We start from the raw sequence: 25,494 nt of genomic DNA on the forward strand, positions 1-25,494 counted from the left end.
ACAGCCTTTGTAGGGCTTTCCTGGTGGTTGCTCTTCCAGGCCTCATCTTCTTCCTGCTTGTGTTGGAGTGGCTGCCAAACAAGCGACTCCTGCCTGCAGCTCTGATGATGAGCACCAAGCCTTCTGGGCTGCTTCTGACCCTTCTGCTTTTGGGGCAGGTGATAGAGACTGATCCAGAACCTACTCATATGACTGTGGAGGAGGGTAGCCAGGAACTGGTGCTTCGAGTGAGTGCCAACGTCGACTTTGCCCAATATAAAATGGATGCAGATGCTGTGCACTTCAGAGACACGTTGCTCTTCCAAACACGGGTGTTCACGTGAGTAAGATGAGACCAAATAAAACATTACGATCAAGAAGACTCTGCCTGTCCTTCACCCACATCCTCTTTGTGTCTGGCTTTGATCTTTCAGCCGTCACAGCCACCTCCTTTGGATCTCCTTTCTAATATATCCCAACTCTGAGCAAAGCCTTCATTTCCTCCCTGCTCTGTTGCCTTCTCAGGGTGGAGCTGTCCAACACAGGCAATGTGCAACTGGAGTATTCCTGGAAAGTAGTCATGGAAGAAGGTGGGAAGGCTGTTAACTTTGCTACCGAACCTTTGTCAACAAGCCCAGAAGGTACAGCTTTCTCTGCCCCTTTTCCTCTTGCTCTTCCTTCCCCTAACAATCACCCGTTGCAAGGATCTCAAGAACTTTGCTGTAGGTCTTTTGTTTTGGTTTATGCATTGTTTACCACCATCCTTTGTGCCTTACAACAGTCTCTGAAGAAGCTATCGCAAATTTGGACTTCAGTTCCCAGAATTCTCAGCTATCACTTTGTTGTCTAGGATGTTCTGGAGCAGAAATCAAAACTGGAGGATACTGAAACTGGGGAAACCAGCTCTGGAATATCAGTTGCAGGGGATGTGGTTTGCTGTGAGTTTAAGCTAGAAAATGCTTCTGCCACTAGATGAGTCTCTTAATATCTGATTCATTTTAAAGCGAGCAGATTTCCCCAGTTTAGTATCCTACAATCTGGGAATTTATGGAGGGAACCATTTTAGGAAGCAAACAGAAGGTCAGTCTGAAGAAAGTAAGTATTTGCAGAAATGTTGTTTCAATAAACTGTCCCTTTCACCAGGGGACCCATCTAGAGCATCAACTGCTTCCATCAAGGCCCAGTCTAGCCGGCCCTTCAGTCAGCTGGCTAGCCTCCTGGAGAGTTTATCTTCCTACATCTTCCCAGTGGTCACCCGCCCTCCATTCTCCATGGAGCCCAGCAGTGGGAAGATCCCTCCTGGGAAATCTCAGTCCCTCCAAGTGAAATTCTCTCCCCAGGAAATAGGAGAGTTTGAGGGTCGTCTACTCTGCAGGTAAGAAACCATCTCATCCAGCCATGTTTTATAGCAAAATGGATTAAATCTTGGCCAAGAAGGTACAGCTTTACCACCACAATTCTGTCCTTCTGCCCTGGCTATTATTACTGCCATGTTGAGCCCCCACCTCCCCTGAATGTATTGGCGAGAGAGGACATGAAGAGCAAAAGGTGGCATCTCACCTTAGAAAATGGATTCCCATTATTTAAACCAAACTTGTCTGGAAAACATTTGGAGCATTATATGAAACAGACAGAATTCTTTACCCTTTTGTTGCTGGAGCGAATGTGGAGTGACCAGATTATTCAGAGCAGGTCTACAAGTTAGCATGTTTTATGCCAACATTTTGAACGTTAGACGTTGGTTGGGCTTCATGACTGACAAGAGTCAAATAGATCCTAAGCCTTAAGGTTGCTGTGGGGATGAAAAATTGAACTCAGAAATGATAAGGGTTCTCCAAGGAGGTTGAAATATGGCAGAGTGAATTGGAGGAATTTTTAGCCAGGTTGCTCTGGATGGCCTTACTCAACTCAGCATTTCCCAAAACTGGCTGCAATTTTTTGGGGAAAAAACCAGTTGCATCATCACATGCTTGGCTTTGTTCCTCTGTAGAGAAACATTCCAGAACATTACATCGCTCCATGTTTTGGTGAGAAGTCCTCATTATAATGACTTTCCACGGTTCCCTTTTGATTTTATCAGAACTCTCTCCAAGCTTTATTTTTTAACTTCACTGTCTGTGTTATCTTTCTCATACCCATCCTTGGTCTGTGTTTTCTTTTGGTTACAATGTGTCAGGACCTCTCCATTAGATAATTAGGAAAGAAGACCACGAGACTCCATGTGTAGAAATCAAGTGTACTTTTACTAATTATAAATGATTAAAGGCATAGCGTAGCGAAGTCTGAATATTTAGGCGCGAAAGCGATTGATATATAGAATAGCCCATTCCCCACCCCTTGGCATCATAGTTACAGTCCAATCATAATTCTCTCAAGTGTCGGGTGTGAGATAACTTCAAAAGGCATCACGAAGATGGAATGTCGGTGCCGTTAATCCTGGTGGGAATTTCCCACGCATGAGTAGTCCGACAGGCAGCTGAACTCCAGAACCTTCCTCCAGCACAATGAGTAACCCCTCCCAAATACCATGCCCTCCCTCCCCGTTTCATGGCAGCTGAAGCAACAGCAAAGCAGAGACTGACACAATGCATTTTTGTGCGGAAATTTGGCTAGATGTTATAAAATGCTCTTCAGGAGATTGCTGTGTGTGGAAGGAAGAGATAACCCACTGAAGCCTCTTTCTGGCATTTATTTTATCTTGGATGAGACCAGAAAACTGTAGCCTATTTTGGTGTCAGCACTTTACTCTTGAAGGGCGTAATGGTCAAGCATCCCAAGCTAGAAATACCGGTAATTGGTTCAGGCAATAATATTTTGATCCAAACTGCATCTCAAGTCTCAATCCCTGACATGACACAGTTACAGGTCCCCTTTTTGACACCTTTCCTCAGTGGATTCATTTTGATTTTCACAGGTGACACTAATATATATATTAGGTCTTTCTGTAATTCCTTCCACCACTTTCTTGTTCTCTAGTAGTAACGGTTCAAATGGAGAGAACAGAAGAGCAGCCTCAGTTCCTTGTTCCTCCTTCTGTGGGTGAGATCCGGGATTACTGTCACAGTCTTCTTATCCCCTGGGATTCTCAGTAACATTCCAGATGATGTTCTTAATCCCCTCCCTAGCTAGGATTGCCTCATCTGATCCCCAACCCATATATCACCTGATCAGTGCAGCATTAAAGAACAAGAGCCTGTGAAAGCTGGTTTTCCAATCCTCTTTTTGAAAGAAGTCATTCCTAGCATCTGAGTTGCTCATTCTTATGACTACTGTCATCATTCAGCTTCTGGGAGTTGCATAGTAATTCATCTGTATCAAGCTGTACAATCTTTAAAAACAAGAATAGCTACCCCAGTGCCTTCAACAGGGACCTGCTAAATTATCCCAAGAAACATTTGATCTTGAATGTACTGATTGCAAAATTGGCCTCGTCTTCATTTGTTGTGGTTGCTTCCTCTTCAGTCTCCTTTCTCTCTATCTTTGGCTCACCTATCCTCAGCCTCAATTTTCTGTCCTTTAAAATTGCAATCCTCTCAGAATGTTGCAGAGAATTCAACAGGTAAGGTGCCAAACCTTTCTGCTCCTTTGGATCTAGAGGTTTATGAAATGGATTTAGAGCCTGCCTCTTTCAAGTTGCCAGCCTTGTGTGGTAGTTCAGATAATAAGCACACCCAGAGAACTAGCTATATTGTCAGCATTGACTTCATTTAGTAATCAGGAAAGGAAACCACTGGACTCCATTTGAATTGAAATCAAGTGTACTTTTACTAATTATAAATGAACAGTTGCAAAGTAAAGCTGAGTCTGGTTAATTAGGCGCGAAAGCGGATAATATCAAGTACAATTCAATCCCCTCCCCTTGGCACCCCTGAACATAGTCCAATTATAATGCACCCAGCTGTCAGGTGGGAGATAACGTCAAAAAGTCTCATCAGGATGGAATGCCGGACAGTTAGCCTTGGCAGGAAACTCCCTTCTTCCACATGCGCAGTAAGGTGGTCAGATCAGCCACTAGAAACTTCCTCCAGCACATAATGATTCCCCTCCCAGATACCATGCCCCCCCTCCCCGTTTCAATGACAGCTGAAGCAGCAGCAAAGCAGAGGCTGACATATAGTTTATTCTGTTACATTAACAGAATCTGGCAAATCATAAAGTATACTTCTCTCCTGATGTCTTTCTACCTCTCCCTGACTCATTCTTTCAATTCTCCCAGCAATTCACTCATCAACACTGTAACAGAGTCCTTGCACCTTGCTGCTTCATGTTTTTCTTCTCTTTCCTGCCACCCTTCTCAGCATCAGAGCCCTCTTCAGAAAAAGAGATCTGGAGTTTTGCATAATGTGTCCAAAGGAGGATAATTTGAGTCTGGACATACTTGCCTCAAGTGAGAACTCTAGGTTGATTTGGTCCATTGATTTATGTTCTGGCTGTCCAGAGTCTTCTCGGGACTCTCCCCAACACCAAACTCCAAAAGCACCAACATCTTCCTTTCTTGCTTCTTTAATGTCCAATTTTTGCTTCTGCAGAGAGTCACAAGAAATACCCCACCTTGCATAAACTCTAGTTCAGAATAACAGACTTGGAAAGGACCTTGTAGGTCATCTAACCCAACCCCCTGCCCAAGCAGGAGACCCTGCACAATTTCTGATAGATGGCAGTCCAGTCTCTTCTTCCAGCAATGAAACTCCCACAACTTCTGAAGGCAACTTCTGTTCCGTGAGTTGATTGTTCTCACTGTCAGAAAATTTCTCTTTAGTTCTAGGTTGAATCTGTCCTTGGTTAGTTTCCATCCATTATTCCTTGTCTGGCCTTCTGGAAAATAGCTTGATCCCCTCCTCTCTGTGGCATCCCCTCAAAATATTGGAAGACTGTTCTCCTGTTTTCCCTGGTCCTTCTCATCAATAGAGTAGCCATGCCCAGTTCCTGCAACCATTCATCATATGTTTTAGCTTCCAGTCCTCTAATCATCTTGATTGCTCTTCTCTGCACTCTTTTTAGAGTTCCTAATGTTAGGCCTGCAGTTATATTCCTTTTAGAATCTTTGGCCTGCCACACTTCCTCTCTTTCTTTACTATGCTGTTTCATTAGTGGGCAATTTGGAGGGGGGAATAGTAAGGAGTAGAATTGTAGAATGTGTTGTTGTCATTCCTTTCTAAAAGCCCAAGGTCATTCTTTGTCTCTGCACCTGACCGGAACTAGATGGGTGGAAATGCCAGCGTAACAGAGGAAGATTGGACCATGTGATGAACTTGTGGGTATGGGGACAAGATGATGAAGTTTCAACTGGGTGGCAATCCGAGGAAGCTTTCAGATTTGGGATTCCACAGATGTGCCAACATGTCTGTCTTATTAAATTGGAACTTTAAGGATAGCTCTGCCTTGAACTCTGATTTAATTCTGCATGATATTTGGAATGCTGACACCTAATATCTCTCTCACTCTGAGTCATATCTGTGGTTTTCGTATGTTCACCCTCAATTTATCTGTGGGTAAGTATAATCTTTATTGTCATTGTACTTAAATACAATGAAATTGGTTCATATTTCTGTGCATGCACAGAAGCAATTTTTTTACTACTGTGCATGCACACGTAATGTGTGCGAAGTGTGTCCCTGAGTGAACCGGCAGTAACAGAAGCCGGAACCACCCCTGTTCTGAACTGCATCTTGCTGGATATGGCTCAGTATTCAAGTCTGTGATGATCCTTCTGAATCTTGAGTCTATCTTCCAAAATGTTCTCAATTTCTCCCACCTTGGTAGTCTGCAAATTCTATCCCCTCATCTAGATCAATATGTCGATTTTGAAGAATACTGGGACCAAGACCAAACCTTTAGGTAGCCCACTGCATTTTTCTCTCCCTGTAGATGTAGCTCCATTGAGGATCGGCTGAACATGGTTGGACAGCCAACTGTGAATCCATCTGGTGGTGAGACACTCTATTCCACATTGTTCTATCTTATCAAGAAGTAGGCTGTGGTCTACTTTGTCAAATGTCTTACTGAAGTCCAAGTATACTCTATCCACAGCATTTTCCTGATCCAATAATTTAGTTATTTTATCAAATAAGGCAATTAAGTTTATGTGGCATGATCTGTTTTTAACAAACTCATGCTGGCTTCCAGTAATTGCTTTGTTTGTTTCTAGATGCTCACAAATCCACTGTTTGTTTATCTTTTTCAGCCTTTTCCAGGTATTGATGTCAGGCTTATTGGTCTGTAGTTATATGGATCCACTCCCCCCCTCCCTTATAGTCTACAACTGCAGAATTGTACAATTTTAGCCTCCTATGGTTTGAAGACTAAAAGACATATATCCCTTTCCTTTGATTGCCACCAATCTTTTTGCCTTACTCAAAGACTCTCACTTTACCAGTATAGATGTCACTCATGTTTGTTTGTTTGTTTGTTTGTTTATTATACTTATATACCGCTTCATAGGGCTTTCAGTCCTCTCTAAGCTGTTTACAGATTTTTTAGCAAATTGAGTCAGCAACTTGACCCCACAGTCTGGGTCCTCATTTCACCCACCTCAGAAGGATGGAAGGCTGAGTCGACCTTGAGCCGGTGAGATTTGAACCGCTGAACTGCAGATCACAATCAGCTGAAGTGGCCTGCAGTACTGCACCCTAACCACTGCGCCACCTCGGCTCTTGTTTCTGTCAGCATTTTACCCACTGGCTGTTGACATTATTCCAGTGCTGGTGATTTGGCATGCCACCATTAGTTGATGTCATATTCACAATTCCTGCATTCACCATTTGCCTTGCCTGAATCTGCAAGGCTGTTGTGTGGTCAACTCTATTAAAACTGTACTATCTCGATGTTTAAACTACAGTATATGTCAGTTTTGGCTTTGGCTTTTCATATTACAGCAGCCTCTCAAGCCATTAATTGTGCATTCTCATTTCAAATGTCCAAGCTCTCCTGCCACCTTCTTTCTTCTCTTGCTAATGACCAAGTGGTACAGTGATTGACTGAAAATTGAGAAAACCCAGGCTTACCAAACCTTCAAACCAGATGGCTCAACTGGAAAAATATTTGAGAACGTTATTTTATGCAGACATGACCTTTATTTATGCCTACTGCTCTTTCAGCTCTCTCTGGGCACCTGGTGATGAAGGGACAGGTGAAGAGAGTTTCAATGCAAAACAAGCACATACGTGGGCCGTGGACCATCCTTAATCCCTTGTTTTGCATTCATTCCTAATCCGGGTTTATTTCTTTCCAGTATGCCTAATCTGAAGCTAGATGAGAAGGGCCCTGTTATTGCTGTGAAAGGGAAGAGTCTCCTGCCATATTGCCACTTTGAGCTGGAAGACTCTGATTACATCACTGCAAACAGGCGCAATTCGGACTTGCGAGGACCAGGAGGGATTAGTCTGGACCCCCAAACAAAAGTGATCGAATTCACCTCTGTGGGAGTCCATGTCAAGAACAGCAGGTGAGCATCAAGCCAACTGAGGAACGTACTTTAATCATTTGGAAGCTTCTTCACCATCATCCAGCAGCGCCATATTTGGCTTTGGCCCTGGTCTAACCTGGAGAGCATCTTGGTGGTTCCCTCCTTTCGATCCTGGGGGTAAAACTTGCCCCATCCCCCCTTGCCATCAGCCCTTGAGAGAGTCTTCCAGACTCTCCTTCCTACACTGGTCCTTCCTGGTTGGATTGTTCATGTGTTTGTCTGGACCTTTCTCTTTAAAAATAAAACAGTTTTTAGGGATTCACTCAAGTAAAATTTTAGATGGTTATTTCAATATAGCTTATGGGTCTCTCGTTATTTTATAAAATAACAGTGTGTTATGATAATCTGAATTAATTTCTGTCCTTAATACGTGTTTTATTATTTACTTATTTTTGATTTACATGGCTATTCTGGTTTAAGATATTTGTGGATAGATGTACAGATAGTCCTTGACTCACTACCACAATTGAGACCGGAATCTTGGTTGTTGAGCAAAGTTCAGTGAGACATCGGATCACTGCTTCGCTCAATGACTGCAATCCCAGCCCTTCTGGCCCTAGAAGCAGAGTGGTAAAGTAAGGAGCGTGGGCTGCCTCGGGGGTTGGGGGAGGACCAGGCCCAATCCTCTCTGCTGAAACCCAGGTGGAAACCGCTGACTTTCTGGGGAAACCCGCAAGGAGATTGTAGATGGCAATTGCATTGGTTGAGGGGCACTTGGCAACTGGATAAAACTGCAAAGTAATTGCCAAGTGCTCAAGTAGCAATCAAGTGACTGTGGTGTGTGTGCGTGTGTGTGTGTGTGTGGTTGAATATATGTGCAAATTTTGCAATGGTTGGAAGTGCTTTGGAGGGTTAAATTAAGGAGTTTTTATCATGTCTTCTGAGTCCTAGTTGGTGTTTCATGGTCGCATTGTATGTTGTAGATGATCCCTATTTTTTTCTGGGTCTTTAGATTTACTTAGGCTATTTTGGAGCGGTTTAGTTGGTTTGTGTGCTGTGGTGATACCACATGGTTGTAACAGTCGATTGGTGGTTTCTGAGATGTTTTTGATATATGGCAGTGTTATCCTTTTCACAGTTTGTGTTAGTTGTGTTATACTGAGCTAAGCAATCAAGTTGCATGGGCATCCATTTTACTGGAAGATGTAGAGATCAGTGGTGGGATTCAAAATTTTTTACTACTGTTTCTGTGGGCGTGGCTTCGTGGGCGTGACAGGGGAAGGATACTGAAAAATCCTCATTCCCTCCTCACCCCACAAACCTGCTTTCCAGCTCCGTTCTCCTGTGCAGGGCAACAAAAGGAGACCCAGCCAATTAGCTGGGAGTCAGCCTTGGAAGCCATATTAACACCAGATGCTTCCACGCTGCCACATTCTTGTGCCTGGGAAAGCAGGAGGGGGGATTTAATAGAGGGAGTGTAGTTAGATAAAATAGCATTTTTCTTTTTGGTCATGGTCAGGGTATTTCTGCATCTGGAGAAGGAGTGATTAGAGTGATGTCTTGAGTTGGGACCGATTGGGATTGGACCATGTGATAGACCAGTGATGGCGAACCTATAGCACGCCTGCCACAGGTGGCAGATGGAGGGCATGAAAGGCATTGCCCTTTCAGTTCCAGCGTGCATGCGCATGCTGGACAGCTGACTTCAGCCTTCTTTTTCAGCCAATTTTCGCCAACACGCAAACTGGAACTTCAGGAACGGACTTGTTTTTTTCAGTCTAGAAAGCGAAAAACAGCCCTACAGGCAACCTAGAAATCCGTGCCCAAGCTTCCAGGTTGCCCGGAGGACCTCCGCAAGGGGGAGGCTGATTTTACCCTTCCCAGGCTCCTAGAAAGCCTCTGGAGCCTGGGGAGAGCAAAAAACGGTCCATCCCATGCCAAAAGTGATACCGAAAAATCATAATTGGCATCGGCCCACTACCCCCTGTCCTTTCTGACAGGAGACTCCCAAGCAATAGGGACCAACCGCCAGAGATAGCTGCCACCGCATCAGACTTGCCTCCAGTTGAACTCCTGATTCCTAAGGAATATAGAGATTTAGCCAAAGGGTTCAGTGAGGAGGAATGCAACATCCTCCCCCCTCATGAGCCACTGATCGTGCCATCAAATTAGAGCCTGGGGCCCAGCTACCAAAACCAAAAAATGTACTCCATGATGCCTGCCGAAATGTCCAAATTGAGAAAGTACATTGATACCAATTTAGCCAGAGAGTGCATTGAGATTACGAAATCTAAAGCGGCAGCCCCCCTATTGTTTAAAGAGAAGAAAGATGGAGAACTTAGATTATGTGTGGATTTTCGCTATGTCAATAGAATTTGCATACAAAATACATAACCCGTCTTGCTTCATTTTCATTTTTTTTTCTTCATTTTATTAAGATTTATAGGCCGCCCTTCTCCCTGAGGGGACTCAGGGCGGCTTACAATCACAGCTTGAGATCTGGTTGTGGTGACATGGATCCTGCTAATTGATTACATCTTTAGCAGGCTGAATTGCACTTTTTCAGATTATGGTGGTTACGTTTAAATAGTTTTTCATTTCTTTTAATGTTTGTAATGGCTTTTGTTCAGAGGTGGTATTCAGCAGGTTCTGACCAGTTTTGGAGAACTGGTAGCAGAAAGTTTGAGTAGTTTAGAGAACCGGTAAATACCACCTCTGACTGTCCCTGCCTCCATCTATTCTGTGCCGCCCAAGTCCCAGCTGATCGGGAGGGAATGGAGATTTTATAGTATTTTTCCCCTGCCATGCCCACCAATCTACACCCACCAAGCCATGCCACGCCCACCAAGCCACACCCACAGAACTGGTAGTAAAAAAAAATTGAATCCCACCACTGCTTTTGTTATATGGTTTTGGTTAATGTTTGTTTTTCTGTGTGTGAGTGTATTAACTTTGTTGAACTGCCCAGAATCACATATGTAAGACAGATAGAGAGAAAGAACAAAAGGCAGAGCACCAAGTCCTGGATGGATGTGATGGAAGGAAAAAAAGTTTGCAAGGACAGTAAGGGAAGCCGAAGACGAGATTTTAGCCAGATTTCCTTTCCTTTTTCTTATCTGGTGCCTGTAATTCCTCAGCATTTTGTTTTTTACTTCCTTTCTGTCGTGGGCATCTCATAACAAAAGGGAAGAAGAGGTTGAGAGGTGTGTGTCCATGGAACTCGGGCACCCAGTCCATTATGTTGTGCCAGTCAAGCCGAAACAGGGAGGGAGTTTTCACTTTAACTAAGGGAACTGAATCTCTTGGTGAAGGGTAGTTGTGTATCTCTTTCTTCTGTGTAAACATTCATGTCGAATACATTCAATGCCTGCTGCTTCAACTGATGAAAGGGAAACATCTTGACAGGTGATCCTTATGATCCCCTTCTCTTTACGGCAGGAGCTTTACCATCCTGAACCCCACCAATGCCGCCTATTCTTTCCAGTGGAGGTGTGAGCAGCAGGAAGAGAGGAAAACTCCCCCAGCCTTCATCTGTATCACTGAGCGAGGGCTCCTCCGGCCAGAGAAGAAGATAGAGGTGCATGTGCAGAAGAGGGGGGCTCAAGCCCAGCAGGCTCAGCTGCTCTGAGCCCCTTCTGCCCAGGAGCAACTCATGGTGGCTTGAAGGAAATTCCCGGCTTCTGGGCTCCTCTTCTGATTCAGCCCATTACAGGGCTCTCTTTCCTGTCTTTCCCCCAAGGTGTTGTGGCTCTCCTCTGGGGGATGGTGGGGTGGTGGTGGAGGGCAGATACTGAATGCTGGAATATTTGCTTCTGCCTTAATCTCCTTTCTAGCAGTTTGGAGGTGAGGACGGAAGGCTTCTCAGCTGGTAGAAAACCATCTGTGGTCCTTCCCAAAGCAGTGAAAGATTCACCCAAGTCTTCAATATACTGTAATATTTTAAATCTTATTCAACCTTTAAACATCCAACAGTTAAATGCTGTTTTGGAATTCTAGCATACTTTTAAAGGCTTTGGAATTAAAACACCAAATTCGCCATTCCTATTGTTCCATTATTTTGGCCAATGAGAACCTCCTGGTGCCAGAACTTAGCACTGTCTTTTCCTCTCTAGATCATATTCGAATTCATTCCCAAGCATCTGGATGTTACTGAATCCTTCTGGACCTTCACCATTGCTGAACACAACATCACGGTCCCTTTTCTTCTGGTGGGTCACACCACTGACCCAGCTGTCTTTTTCGAGAAAGTCCACCTGAACCTCCAGTCACTTCTGATTGGTAAGAGCAGCCTCGGAGGACTCGGGGGCTTGGAGGTCCGGGGGTCCTGCTTGCATTGCATGTGAGGCAGTCTTCCATCAGCTCTGCTAAAAGTAGTCTTTCCACTTTGATCCTGATATACAGGTAGTCCTTGACTTACAACAATCACTTATTGACCATCCAAAGTTACAACAGCACTGAAAAAAATGACATGACTGTTTTTCATAGTTATGACATTTGCGGCATCCCCATGCTCATGAGATCAAAATTCAGATGCTTGGCAACTGGTTCATTCTTATGACCATTGTAGTGTCTTGGGCAGAGGTGGGTTTCTCCCATTATGGTACGGTATGCCAGAAGAGGTAGTGAAGATCTGGTGTACCAGACTGGACTGGTAGTGATGGCGACCTGGCCACGTCCCCGTACCAGTGTAAGAATATCCCGCTGCCCCAGAACCCATCCACAGACTTTACCCGAACTTGCACACTTTTTACATCTTTTAATACTTGCGCAATTATTCTTTTTTTTTTTTATAAAATGTTTTTTTTTATTTTAATTTGAAACAAGTACAACATCTTTCTTTACATCTGTAGAAAATGTATCAATCGATTACAAATAAACTTTGGTACATCTCCTCCACAGTCAACAAACATAACTCATATTAACTCAAGCATTTTGACTCAGATATTCATACATATCGTTATATATCCATTTTCATTTGACTGTAATTATTATTTAAAAATATTAATAAAAGTAATAATCTTGAACAATACATGCCCACACCAGTGGGAAAAGAAAAAATGAAAAAGAAAAAGCAAAAAAGGAAAAAAAAAAGCAAAAATAAAACAAAAAAAGACAAAAAGGACAAAGGACAAGGCAGGAAAGAAAAAAAACAAAAAACAAAAACAAAACACAGGTATCTATTATAAAAAAGAAAAAGTATATCAACTGGTTACAACATGCTTTGGTGCATCTCTTCTATTAACTCATATTAATTCAAATATCTTAACTCAAATGTTTACCATATTAACATCATTATACCTCCAGTTTTAGTTAACTATAGTTATTTAAACATCCTTCATCCTTAACTATGCCAAAGAATTAATTCATAACACATGCTGACATTTCATTTACTTGCTTGTAAAATCCTCTATTAACATCAAATCCTCATATCCTATTTTAGCTGAACATCCATAATATTTAATTATATCATATATCATAACATTTTCCCAGTATTAATTAACATTTAGCTGTATATATTTTATTTAGTTTTTTAATAGTGATAATTATTGTAATTAATACTCTTTATGTATAATCCAAAAATGTTTTCTCATATCCAATTGTTATTTATCATAAACTCCACATTATATACATTACTATCAATATCAATTATTATTCAGCTATATCTGTTACAAAAAAGAGTAATTACATTTAGCTAATTTTCAATTGTATTCTTCAGTCTATCAGCCAACTCCACATTATATACATTACTATCAATATCAATTATTATTCAGCTATATCGATTACAAATAGAAGTAATCAGATTTAGCTAATTTTAAGTTGTATTCTTCCATCTGTCAGCCTATGTCTCTCCAATAGCAAAATCTTCTCAGTCCAGTTGTCATTCGTTGAATAAATTTACCAAATGTTTTTATAAGCAAGTCCAAACAGAGATATCTTCGCACCTTTTTGCTCTGAATGTCACTGATGAGATAATAATGTTGTCCCAGGCTTGTAAAACTTTTCAAATTGACTTTAATTCTCAAGGGTGGAGTTTTCATTTCTCCTGCACTCTGTCTCTTAAAATGAATCTTCTTTATAGCTCCCCCCCTTTCCAGCATGGCATTCCTTTCTTCCTCTGAGATAGACCAGACGCCATTTCTCACATTTTCCATTTGTATTTCAGGATCATTCAAACATTCAACGATCTCACCTTTTCCTTCACATTTTAAAATCAAGTAATCCAATTTTTTTTCAAATTTTTGAAATGAGTCAAACAGCTTTCGAAATGCGGAAAGAAGAATCTGGAATGAGCCCTTAGAAATATATTCCGACGCCATGATGTGTCGTAGTTAGAATTTGCAAGTAAAAACACGCTGGAAACTGTGCGATCTTATCTGATCTTAAACACAGCCAAGCAATAAAAGTGACAGATCGTGAAGGGCTAATTAGTAGAAGGTTAGCTTTACGACCCACTTAGAAAGAGTCAAGGGGGGGAATGTCGAAGAATTCCTTGAAGCGTTTAAGAAATAAAGTAACCACCGGTCATAAATCCATTTAAAAATAGACCAATTCACCGCTAAGTTCTTCTATTCTTTGGTTTCGATTAGCTTAAATTTTTAGTGTGGATCGTCTCTCTTTGAATAATAAAATCAGCTTACCAGATGACATCACTTCTACCATTCTTAGGGGCAACCTGCAGTTTCGGTTAGCATACAGCTAATCCAAAAAGGAATTGGCAGGAGGGGTTAATACCAAGCCCCCCCCCCCCCGAGACTTTGCGAACGTCTCTGAGGTCACTGGGTCTCCCCTCACCTTTCACTGTCGTCTCCGGGACAGCTAGGGTCCATGACCCGTCCAAAAATCCTTCGGAATAGGGGAATTTCAGGAATAGCCTGAAACTCCGTCTTCTCACTGCTAAGCCCTTGCGCAATTATTCTTGTATGGTGAGTGTATGGGATATGCTTGTGATTGAGTGAATGATCCCACTTTTATTATCCTATTATTGTTGTATTTTCTGTGTTTTAATTACTACGTGGGGACTGCTTGGGTGAACGAATGAGTGTGTTTGATTCGGAGGGCCTGTCGAGGATTGCGGGAGCCATAGGGGTGGTTGGTGGAACTACGGACACGGGAGTGGGCCGGAGCATTACGGTCTTAACAGGGAGGGGCAGATATGGCGGGGACTTTAGGGCTGGCCATTACCGGGGAAGGAGGGCTCGCTACGTTACAGAGATCCCTCCTTCCGGCCCTATGAGTCCCACTCCAAGGCCAGATGGCGCGAGTAATCAAGACCCTGGTCTCAGGCTGCTGTCGCTAAATGCCAGGTCTGTAGTTCATAAGGCTCCTCTCGTTCGGGACTTAATTTTAGACGAGAGGGCAGACCTGGCATGTATTACTGAAACCTGGCTGGGCCCGGAGGGAGGAGTCCCCCTCATAGAGATGTGCCCAGAGAGCTTTCAGGTGCTCCAGCAGCCGAGGGCCCAGGGAAGGGGTGGGGGTGTGGCCATTGTTATCCGAGAGTCTCTAGCACCTCGTAGGATCCCTGCTCCGGAGCTTGTCGGGTGTGAGTCCCTGCTGGTGAAGTTGGACCTCAAGGGTCAAGTGGGTGTGCTGCTAATGTACCTGCCTCCCAACTGCGTTGCAGCAGCCCTCCCCTCGCTCGAGTCAATAGCCGAGCTGGCAGTTGAGTTCCCCAGACTTATGGTTCTGGGGGATTTCAACTTGCCTTCGCTCGGTGAACACTCTGATGGAGCGCAGGAGTTCATGGCTTCCTTGACAACCATGGGCTTGACCCAAGTAATCCGGGGACCAACCCACTCAGCGGGTCACACACTTGACCTCGTATTTCTCTCGGAGCAGTGGAATTGTGATCTTGGTCTGAGGGGTAGCGAGATCTTGCCCCTGTCATGGTCGGACCACTACCTATTGAGGCTTGACTTTCGGAGACCAAACCCCCACTGTAGGGAGGAGGAACCGACCAGGTGGTTCCGCCCCAGGCAACTTATGGACCCTTTGGGGTTCCAGACGGAGCTTGGGGTTATTCCTGATACTCTCGCCCGCAGTCCGGTGGAGGCTCTGGTTGCTGCCTGGAACTCAGCAGCGACGGAGTCCCTTAACCGGATTGCGCCTCTACGGCTGCTCCGAGGCAGTGAATCCCGGAGGGCTCCTTGGTTCACTGAGGAACTCCGGGAGATGAAGCGCCGGAAGAGATGCCTAGAGCACAATTGGAGGTCCAGTAAATCCGAATCGAGCAGAGCACTTTTAACAACCTGCATCAGAGAATACATTCGAGCAATCAGGACGTCTAAGAGATCACTTATTGCCTCTCTGATTGCGTCCGCTGAGTCACGCCCAGCCGCCCTGTTTAGGATAACCCGTCCCCTCCTAAATAGGAGGGACACGGGCGATCCGCTGCAGGGCAGGGCTGAGGATTATGTCCAATTCCTCGCGGACAAGGTTGCTCGGCTCTGGGCGGACCTGGACTCCAATCCTGCAGAACCAGCCGAGGCACTAAGGGATAATCTGGTAAGCCATCGCTGGATTGATTTTCAAGCTGTTACCCCTGAGGACGTGGACAAGGCAATGAGAGCTGTTGGCGCCTCCACATGTGTGCTGGACCCGTGCCCCTCCTGGCTGGTTGTAAACAGCAGAGAGGTGACACGAGGCTGGATCCAGGCAGTTGTTATCGCCTCCTTTCGGGAGGGGGTCTTTCCCCCCGCTTTAAAGGTGGCGGTGGTGAGACCCCTCCTGAAGAAACCATCCTTGGATCCAGCCATTTTAAACAACTATCGTCCAGTCTCCAACCTCCCCTTTGTGGGGAAGGTTGTTGAGAAGGTGGTGGCCTTTCAGCTCCAGCGATCCTTGGAGGAAGCCAGTTATCTCGATCCATTCCAGTCCGGCTTCAGACCTGGCTGCAGCACAGAAACCGCTTTGGTCTCATTGACCGATGATCTCTGGAGAGCCAGGGATGGAGGCCATGCCTCCATCCTGGTGCTCCTTGACCTCTCGGCGGCTTTCGATACCATCGACCATGGTATCCTTCTGCGACGACTGCGGGAGGTGGGGGTGGGAGGCACTGTTTTACAGTGGTTCTCCTCCTACCTCTCGGACAGGTCGCAGTCGGTGTTAGTCAGAGGGCAGAGATCGACCCCTAGGCCCCTAAAACATGGGGTGCCGCAGGGCTCGGTTCAACATCTACATGAAACCGCTGGGTGAGATCATTCGATGGCACAGGATAAAATACCATCAATATGCGGACGATACACAGTTGTATCTGTCCGCCCCGTGCCAACTCAATGAAGCGATGGACCTGATGAGCCAGGGTCTTGAGGCTGTTAGAGACTGGATGGGGGTTAACAAGCTTGTGCTCAATCCAGAAAAGACCGAGTGGCTGTTGTGCTTCCCTCCCACGAATTGGCCAAGTGTTCCATCTCTCAGGCTGGGGGGTCAAATTGTACGCCCCTCAGATAGGGCTCGCAACTTGGGAGTCCTCCTGGACCCTCAGCTGACTTTTGAGCACCATTTCTCAGCTGTAACCAGGGGGGCATTTGCCCAGGTTCGCCTGGTGCACCAGTTGTGTCCCTACCTGAACCGGGAGGCCCTCACAACAGTCACTCGTGCCCTTGTGACCTCTAGGCTGGAGTACTGCAATGTGCTCTACATGGGGCTGCCCTTGAAGAGTATCCGGTGACTTCAGCTGGTCCAGAATGCAGCCGCGCGAGCGATCGTGGGTGCACCTCGATTCACCCACGTAACACCTATCCTCCGCGAGCTGCACTGGCTACCTGTTGATCTCCGGGTGCGCTTCAAGGTGCTACTTGTCACCTACAAAGCCCTTCATGGTATTGGATCTGGGTACTTGAGAGACCTCCTACTGCCAATCACCTCCATTAGACCGATAAGATCGCATAGATTAGGCCTCCTCCGAATTCCATCAGCCAGTCAGTGTAGACTGGCAACTACTTGGAGGAGAGCCTTCTCGGTGGCTGCTCCGACCCTCTGGAACGAACTCCCCGTGGAGATCCGGACCCTCACCACCCTCCAGACCTTCCACGCCGCACTTAAAATCTGACTATCTCGGCTGGCCTGGGGTTAAAGATTCTAACCCCTACTCGAATTGTATGACTGTTGAGTTCTTAAATGATGTAATGCTTTTATGTTGTAAATTGTTTGTCCTTCCCCCACCCCTTTTGAACTGTGAGCCGCCCTGAGTCCCCCCAGGGAAATGGGCGGCATACAAATAAAGTGAACTGAACTTAACTGAACTGTGCTGCGAGATAAGGGAAGCGGGTCTTGGGAGAGACCTTCCCTCCCCCTTCAGAGAGCCCATGTGGGGAGAGAGGAGGTGGGCTGGTTTGAATGCAGACAGGAAGTTTATTGGCCGGTGCCTCCTTCGCTTGTTGGGGTGGGTGGAGAAAGAAAGGAGGGATAGGGGAGGGTGAAGGCGCTTCCCTTTGCCCTTGGTGGTGGGAGTGGGTGGCTGCTTTATTGTGCACCTCCTTCCCTCGCTCAGCTGCTATTGCCAGGGTGCCGCCAGGAAAAGCGTGGGGCTGGAGAAAGAAAGGAGGCATGCAATAAAGCAGCCACTGCCACCATGGGCGAAGAGAGAGAGAGAGAGAGAAAGAGAAAAAGAGAAAAAGAAAGAAGAAAAGAGAATGAAAGAAAGAAAGAGGAAGAGAGAGAGATGAAAGAAAGAAAGGAAAGAAAGAAGAAAGAAAGGAAGAAAGGAAGAAAGACTTTTTTCTGTCTGTCTCACTTAACAACTTAATTTTGGGGCTCAATTTTTTTGGGCTTAATCATTGTGATTAAAAAGCAGATATCATGACATAAGTAAAAATTTCAGCTAACTTAAAATTTCAGTTGTTTCAAGTCCATAGAAAGAAAAACGCAATGCAGATGTAAAATCAGATCATCTGGAAGAGGAGGCCCCCTTGCACCTCCCATTCCTCCCTTCCTCTCTTCCTTTAATGGGAGATGAGTTCAGGTCTTCAGGGCAGAGATGCTCTCTTTGGGGAAGTTGCTCTCTGATGGGACCAAATGGATTCTGATACCTGCAGAAAAGCTCCCTTTAGCTTTTTGTAAGACCTCCAGGATCTTAGTGTTCTACACAGTTTTTGTTTATAGGCCTATTTTTCTGGGTTTTTTTAAAAATTGTCCTTTTTCATTTCTCAGTTTGTTAGAGAGCTCTTTAGAGAACCTCAGCAGTTTTTTAAAAAAAACTTTTATTTTTTCATTTTCATAACGAATAACCACATGTATACTATTATATAACCAACATTATATTATATTGTTAAATGTTTACATCGATTCGTCTTACCATCAACCCTCAAAAATGATTATTGGCTCTTCTGCTCTCCATACACCGTATTTATACCATATCCATCACTTTCTTCTCCCTCTCTACCTCCTTTCTTCCCTCTGTTGTCCTTCTCTTCTCTACTTCCCCTTCCTCTCTCCTTCTCCTCTCTCCCCTTTCCACTCCTTCTTTCTCTCCTCCTCTTCCCTCCTCCTCTATCCTATCCCTCTCTTCTTCCCTTACCTCTCTCCTCTACTCTGCACTCTTCATCTCATTTACTTGGTGTATTTCAGCCTCTGAGCGAGCTCCATTTTATGTTAATGTTATTTATACTTCCATTTCAATATACATCTTTAATTTTAACATATATCCTCCTCCTTTTTTGAAAGAAAAAAACTATACATATATAGTAATTATATTTTTAACCCACCCCAGCCTTTTTTGGCCGGGATGTAGACCTGGTTACGATTCCCAGCTAGTCTCGTCATCATATTTTTATGTAAATCATTACACATTACATTACATTACATTACATTACATTACATTACATTACATTACATTACATTACATTACATTACATTACAGTTATACATCATTACGTGCCCCAAATTGTAGTTCTGTCTTTAGAATCTCAATAATTTTCCATTATAAGTATATTTCATGTTCCCCCTCCATTTTTCCATATCTTGACTTAGACCTTTAATTGTCTTTAAATAACAATTCTTACTGTTCAATGTTCATTACAATTCCATTAATCTACTATGTAGAATAACAAGCGGTACACACCTCACTTTGTTCATCATCTTAAGAGTTCTATGTGTGTCTATATTTCATATATTTTAATCTATACCCAATTGTCCTTCTATTGTCATATTCAATCAGTTAACAACTCAGTTTAATTATCATGTATAAAAGTGAATCACATACCTCTACTTTGTATTCTCCACATAACAGTTCCATATTTGTCCATATTCCACACATTTTAAGCTTTATTTAATTATCTTTCTGTTATCATATTCAATCAGTTAGCAACTCAGTTTAATTATCATATATAGGAGTAAACCACATATCTCAGCTTTATATTTCCCATATAATAATTTCTAATTATCTGTTTTTTCCTAGTAAGTCTTTTGTCCTACTTCTCTATTCCTGTTTTCTCCCTTTTCTTTGTTTTAACATGTCCACCTTCTTCATTTCCCCCCAAACCATTATCAAACCCAGTGAAATCTTTTGTATTTCCTTTTGTTGGGGCGTACCCCCTCTTCAGTTTTCCCTATGCCACTGTCAAACTCAGCAAGATTTTTTGTCTGCTTTTTATTTCCTTTTGTTGGGACACATCCCCCTTTTTCAATTTTGGCTATACCACTGTCAAACCCAATGAAGTTTTTTATCTTTTTTTTTTTTAATTTTCCACCATTTCTACCACTTCATTATTCCCCCTCTTCTTTCTTTACTTCCTCAATATCTAACTTCAAAATTCTTTTTAGACTTGATTTTAATTATGTATGCATATATTTTTTATAATTTCACGTAGTTCTTCAAATTCCCACCTTTCCATATTGTCCAGTTCCAAAATTACAGTTAGTTATACAGTTCTTATTTCAGAGTTCTGGTCCACCTTAAATTTATCTAATTCAGCTAATGTGGAGAGGAAGAGAAGAGGGAGCAATCTTGATCCTTTGTTCTCCCTCCGGCAAAAAAATTCGTATTTTCCCAGCTATTGATTTTATCTTTTATTCTCCTTGTTACCCCTAACCACCTCTTGTTGGTTAGAGTTGCTAAAAATATATTAATTAGAACGAAGTCGAACACAGCAAGTCTCCTTGGTATGTTTCTCTTCACCTGCTTTTTCCAAATTCTGATTTATGACAATTGGTTAATTAAAACTTCCTACTCTGGGCTTAAAATAAATAAAGATGAAACTAAAATATTAATTAAGAATTTAACCAAAAGACAAAATGAAGAACAGGAGGAGAAACTGGGAATTTGAGGGCCAAGAAAATTAAATATTTGGGAATATGGCTATTGGCAAAATGTATTACAAAAAAGAAGATAACTACAACAAATTGCTATGACAGATACAAAAAGATTTGGATAATTGGACTAAACTACAGATATCACTAATTGGCAGAATCTCAACAATTAAAATGAATGTACTACCCAAACTAGTTTATCTTTTTCAAACAATACCAATTAAATTAGAGAACTTTTTTTTTGGGGGGGGGGAACGCGTATTAAATACAAACTTTTATAAGATAGTAGAAACAAAGGGGGCTTTGACCTCCCAGATTGGAAGCTCTACTATCAGGCGGCAGCCTTAAGGTGGCTCAAGAATTGGATTCAACTAAAAAATAAAAGAATCCCTATGCTAAAGGGCCATGATCTCCACCTAGGCTGGCATAAGGATTCTTTTATTTTTTAGTTGAATGAGTAGGAATGAGATTTATTCCTCTGGGAGGGAAAGAATAAATCTTATTCCTACTTCCAGAGACATTATAGTAAGGGATGGATGGCCTGTTTAGGGTCTGGGAAAAAAATTAAAAAGCCCACTACCTGAAAATCCCAATCTGGTTATCAATGATGGAGGCCATGACATATCCAAATACTATAGATCTCAATAAAATGGTAAGATATGCAGAACTCTTAGATGAAAAAGGAGAACTAAAATCAGCACAAGATCTGAAAACACAAGGAATAAATATGGACTGGTGGCCCTATTTACAAATTAAAACAAAATTTAAAAAAGATCGGGAACAATATGGAATACACAAGAAACAAATGGAATTCGATAAAATATTACTAGGAATGGGAGAAAAAAGATAACTAGATTATATAATTTTCTTTTAATATAAAATGGAGGAAGAGACAGTAAAGGAGACAATGATTAGCAGTGGAAGAAATTTTGGCCATAACATAGAGTTAGAAAAATGGGATAAATTATGGGAAATAAATTATAAATTTATGACGGCAGTAGCTTACAAAAAAATATCTATAAAATGTTTTATAGATGGCATTTGCCTCCGGCGAGATTGGCCAAAATGTACCCAAATTTATCCCCCAAATGTTGGAGATGCAGCCACAAGCCTGGAACATTCTATCATACGTGGTGGACATGCCCCATCACAAGGAAGTACTCGTGCAAAATTCAGAAATGCTTGGAAGAAATTACTGAGCGAAAAATAGAACTCAAACCAGAAGCATTCTTATTAGGACTACTAGACCAAAAAATGGATAAACAATCTCAATATATAATCTTACACATACACACTGCAGCCAGGATTGCTTTCGCACAAAACTGGGGAAAAAATCAGTACGTAACTATAATCAGGAAAATACTCGAATGCACTGAAATGGATAAAATGACAATATAACTAAAAGAAAGAGAAGAATCGGACTTCTATAAAGTATGGAATAAAATGTATAAGTGGCTAGAAATCAGAACCCCAAACAGAAAATAGGGAATATAAATATATGGTGATACAAATAATGAATATTATTATAAGTGTTAATACTATGTCTGCTACATTATAGGACAAGGTTAAAGCAATAGGAAGGCAATGCAGGAGAACTATAAAAGTTAAGCAGGAAAGCCGATATATAAAACTGTAAAATTACTGTATATTGTTATGTATGTTCTGTGTTTTTTTTCTTCTTGTGTCTTTTTTACTGTTTTTAAAGATTAAAACATTCAATAAAAAGTATTTTTTTAAAAATAAAACGTCCTGCTCAAGATTTCACATTCCATTTGTTGCACAGACAAGATTAGGTTATAAGTGAGAAAATAGTGCTTTTTTCTTGATTTTTTCTCCTTGTTACATTCCACCGCTCATTAATTAGAGTTGCTTAAGATATGTTAGTTTAAAAAAACTCAAATGAAGCAAATCTCCTTGGTATGTTTTTAGCTTCCGTTTCACCCTCCTAATCTCTTTTAAAGACACAGTCTTTTCAAATCCAAATCCAAAGCTTGTGTTTGAAAGGGTTTGTCACTTCTCTGCTTTCTCCTTTCTGTCTCCAAGTTGTTTAAAGCAAGTAGTTCTTTTTGGGCTTGTGATTTAATCCTCCATTTTTTTCTTTCTTCCTTCCTTCCTTCCTTCCTTTCTTCCTTTCTGCCAAAATCCTGATCTGCCCATCAATATTATTTATACTCTCATGGTTCCTTGCCTTTTCCAAATTCTGATTTATGTCTGTTGGTTAATTAAATCTTCTTATCGGGCTTTTTATCCCGCCTCCTACACGCTCCTATTCGCTTTAGCCAGAAGTCAGCTGCTTGTGCAGCCGTGTTGCCATCTTGCCATGCTGCCTCCCCCGATGCCAATTCAGAGCAAATCTCCGACCTACGAGGGACCTGTTGAACTCCCTCTGGGTCTGATGAGACGCTGCCCCTTCTTCACCCCTCCCCCCAAGAAGGTTCTGATCCAAAAGGATCTCAGCATTGGTTTGTCAGACAGAGTTCATGTGAGACTCTTCAGAGCCCACACCTCCCCCGTCTGTCTTGCTGAGGAACTTCCAGTCAAATCAAGATTTTTTTAAATTGTCCTTTTTCATTTCTCAATTTGTCAGAGAGCTCTTTAGAGAATCTTGGCAGTTTTATGTGGTTTGTGGATGCTGTCTTTGAACTCATTGTAATCATTCATGAAAGCTTTTGAAACTCTTATTTTAGCGGGTCTCTAGGCTGTCATATAACAACAATATTATTACTATGTCAAAGGCCACTGATTGCATTATCTTAGTAATTGAGATATTCTGATCAGGTACAGCATCCAGAATCTTTCTATGACTATTATTTCATAAAGAGATAATTATAAATTAGGTACATTTAATGCAAAATGAAGAAATAGGGCCATTAGGTTGGGTTTGCATCTGAGCGAGTTAACCCACAAGGCACCTCTTCTCTGCATCCCACTCCCCTTCCACCAAGTTTAGCTAAGACTGGAGAGAACCAGCAAGTAATTTTAAAATATAAAATGAGGAGAAAAAAAGAATTCCAGAGCAAAATAATGATGTTCTGAAATGAGGAGGGTCTCCACACAGCAGGCTATCTTACTTAAAACCAGATTACATAGAAAGCATTTTTATAAAAAAATGGCCTTTAGATTCAAAGGAAAAATTTATAGAACAGAAGGGGAATTTCAAATTTCTGGCAAATTGGGACACAAGATTCATTTGGGATGCAAAGGCAAACACCTCCCTCTTCCCAGGAATGTAGGTGCTACCCAGAAGTGGCAGCGGTGGCCAGGATGGAGCCTTCCAAACTAGAATAAACAGCCATTTCCTGGGGCATCTTAAAAGCACCTTGTCCTTCTTTTGCAGCCACATTGCAATCAGTTACTAAGATCTGATGATTAGGGGACTGGAGGCTAAAACATATAAAGAATCGTTGCAGGAACTGGGTATGTCTAGTTTAATGAAAAGAAGGACTAGGGGAGACATGACAGCAGTGTTCCAATATCTCAGAGGCTGACACAAAGAAGAGGGAGTCAAGCTATTCTCCAAGGCACTTGAGGGTAGAACAAGAAGCAATGGGTGGAAACTAATCAAGGAGAGAAGCAACTTAGAACTGAGGAGAAATTTCCTGACAGTTAGAACAATTAATCAGTGGAACAGCTTGCCTCCAGAAGTTGTGAATGCCCCAACACTGGAAGTTTTTAAGAAGATGTTGGATAGCCATTTGTCTGAAACAGTATAGGGTTCCCTGCCTAGGCAGGGGGGTGGACTAGAAGACCTCCAAGGTCCCTTCCAACTCTGCTATTGTATTATATCTGTTTCACATGTTTCAAGTGAAGAGATAAATTTAATTCAGAAATTCTCTCTCTTTCCAGGACATGAAGCTCGCGGATGCATTGATATCCACAATGATGAGAACAAAGCCTATACTTTTGCTTTTCGGGACGCTTCCCGTTTTTCAGAGGGGCGAATCAACAGCCTGAACGTGCAGCCCATGGAAGGGGTGGTGCCACCTCATTCCAGGTGAAGGAGGGAGGGAATCGGGTGCCAAAGACGGCAAGCGGTGCCCCAGGATGAGACTTGATGGGGCTTTGAGATAGCTTAATAGGTGTTTGTATGGCTTATAGTAGGGATGAAGAAGGGGACACAGGATAAACAGGTACTGTTGTGGAGGGCTGAACCTATGAAACCTGGTTTGATGTCCTCAAACTCCATCACCTCAACTCTGCAGGCTGCTCCAGGTGAGAGGTGAATGCTGTGCAGGTGCAGAAAAGCCTCTGCTTTGCTGCTGCTTCGGCTGCCATTGAAACAGGGAGGGGGGGCATGGTATTTGGGAGGGGAATCATAATGTACTGGAGGAAGATTCTAGACGCTGACCTGACCATTTTACTGCGCATGTGGAGGAAGGGAGTTTCCCGCCAAAGTTAACTGTCCAGCATTCCATCCTGGTGATGACTTTTGAAGTTATCTCCCACCTGACAGTTGGGTTCATTATAATTGGACTATGGACTGGGGTGCCAAGGGGAGGGGATTGAATTATACATGATATTATTCGCTTTCGCGCCTAATTAACCAGATTCAGCTTAGCTTTGCTACTGTTCGTTTATAATTAGTAAAAGTACACTTAATTTCAAAAAAATGGAGTTGAGTGGTTTCTTTCCTGATTACTAAATGAAGTCGCAGCTGACACACTTCCTCTCCTTGCTCTCCCTCAGCTACCAGCTGACTGAAGGAATGTCTGGCGACTGCGCAGAGTTGAACCCAACTTGGCTCCTTCTGCTGCCTCCTGTGGCCAGTTTATTTACATTGGATTTCTCATTTCTGATTGACTTCACATGCCAAACAGTCAGATGTGGCCGAGGGGGCTGTAGAATGCCTAGTCTGGCTTGCA

The 25,494-nt window shown here is 42.8% G+C and overlaps 1 protein-coding gene across 4 annotated transcripts in view; it reads left to right on the forward strand.

The window, feature by feature from the left end:
* Positions 1-25,494, forward strand: part of HYDIN (HYDIN axonemal central pair apparatus protein) — a 264,762-nt gene that overhangs the window by 218,741 nt on the left and 20,527 nt on the right. For 2 of the 4 annotated variants that reach the window (XR_015698493.1, XR_015698492.1), the window contains exons 66-73: positions 159-319; positions 505-620; positions 1,123-1,354; positions 7,211-7,423; positions 10,823-10,961; positions 11,497-11,662; positions 24,479-24,626; positions 24,731-24,844. Coding sequence is in view for 2 of the 4 variants with exons in the window: in XM_087729550.1 (XP_087585676.1) it covers positions 159-319; positions 505-620; positions 1,123-1,354; positions 7,211-7,423; positions 10,823-10,961; positions 11,497-11,662; positions 24,479-24,626 (1,175 nt within the window). In the remaining 2 variants the exon portion in view is untranslated. The remainder of the gene's footprint in view (positions 1-158; positions 320-504; positions 621-1,122; positions 1,355-7,210; positions 7,424-10,822; positions 10,962-11,496; positions 11,663-24,478; positions 24,627-24,730; positions 24,845-25,494) is intronic. The other 2 variants (XM_087729550.1, XM_087729551.1) reach the window with 1 other exon arrangement.

The sequence above is a fragment of the Thamnophis sirtalis genome, unplaced genomic scaffold (assembly GCF_051295495.1).
Source record: "Thamnophis sirtalis isolate CommonGarterSnake01/CBP01778 unplaced genomic scaffold, rThaSir2_p1.2 scaffold_14, whole genome shotgun sequence".
NCBI classification, from domain to species: Eukaryota; Metazoa; Chordata; class Lepidosauria; order Squamata; family Natricidae; genus Thamnophis; species Thamnophis sirtalis.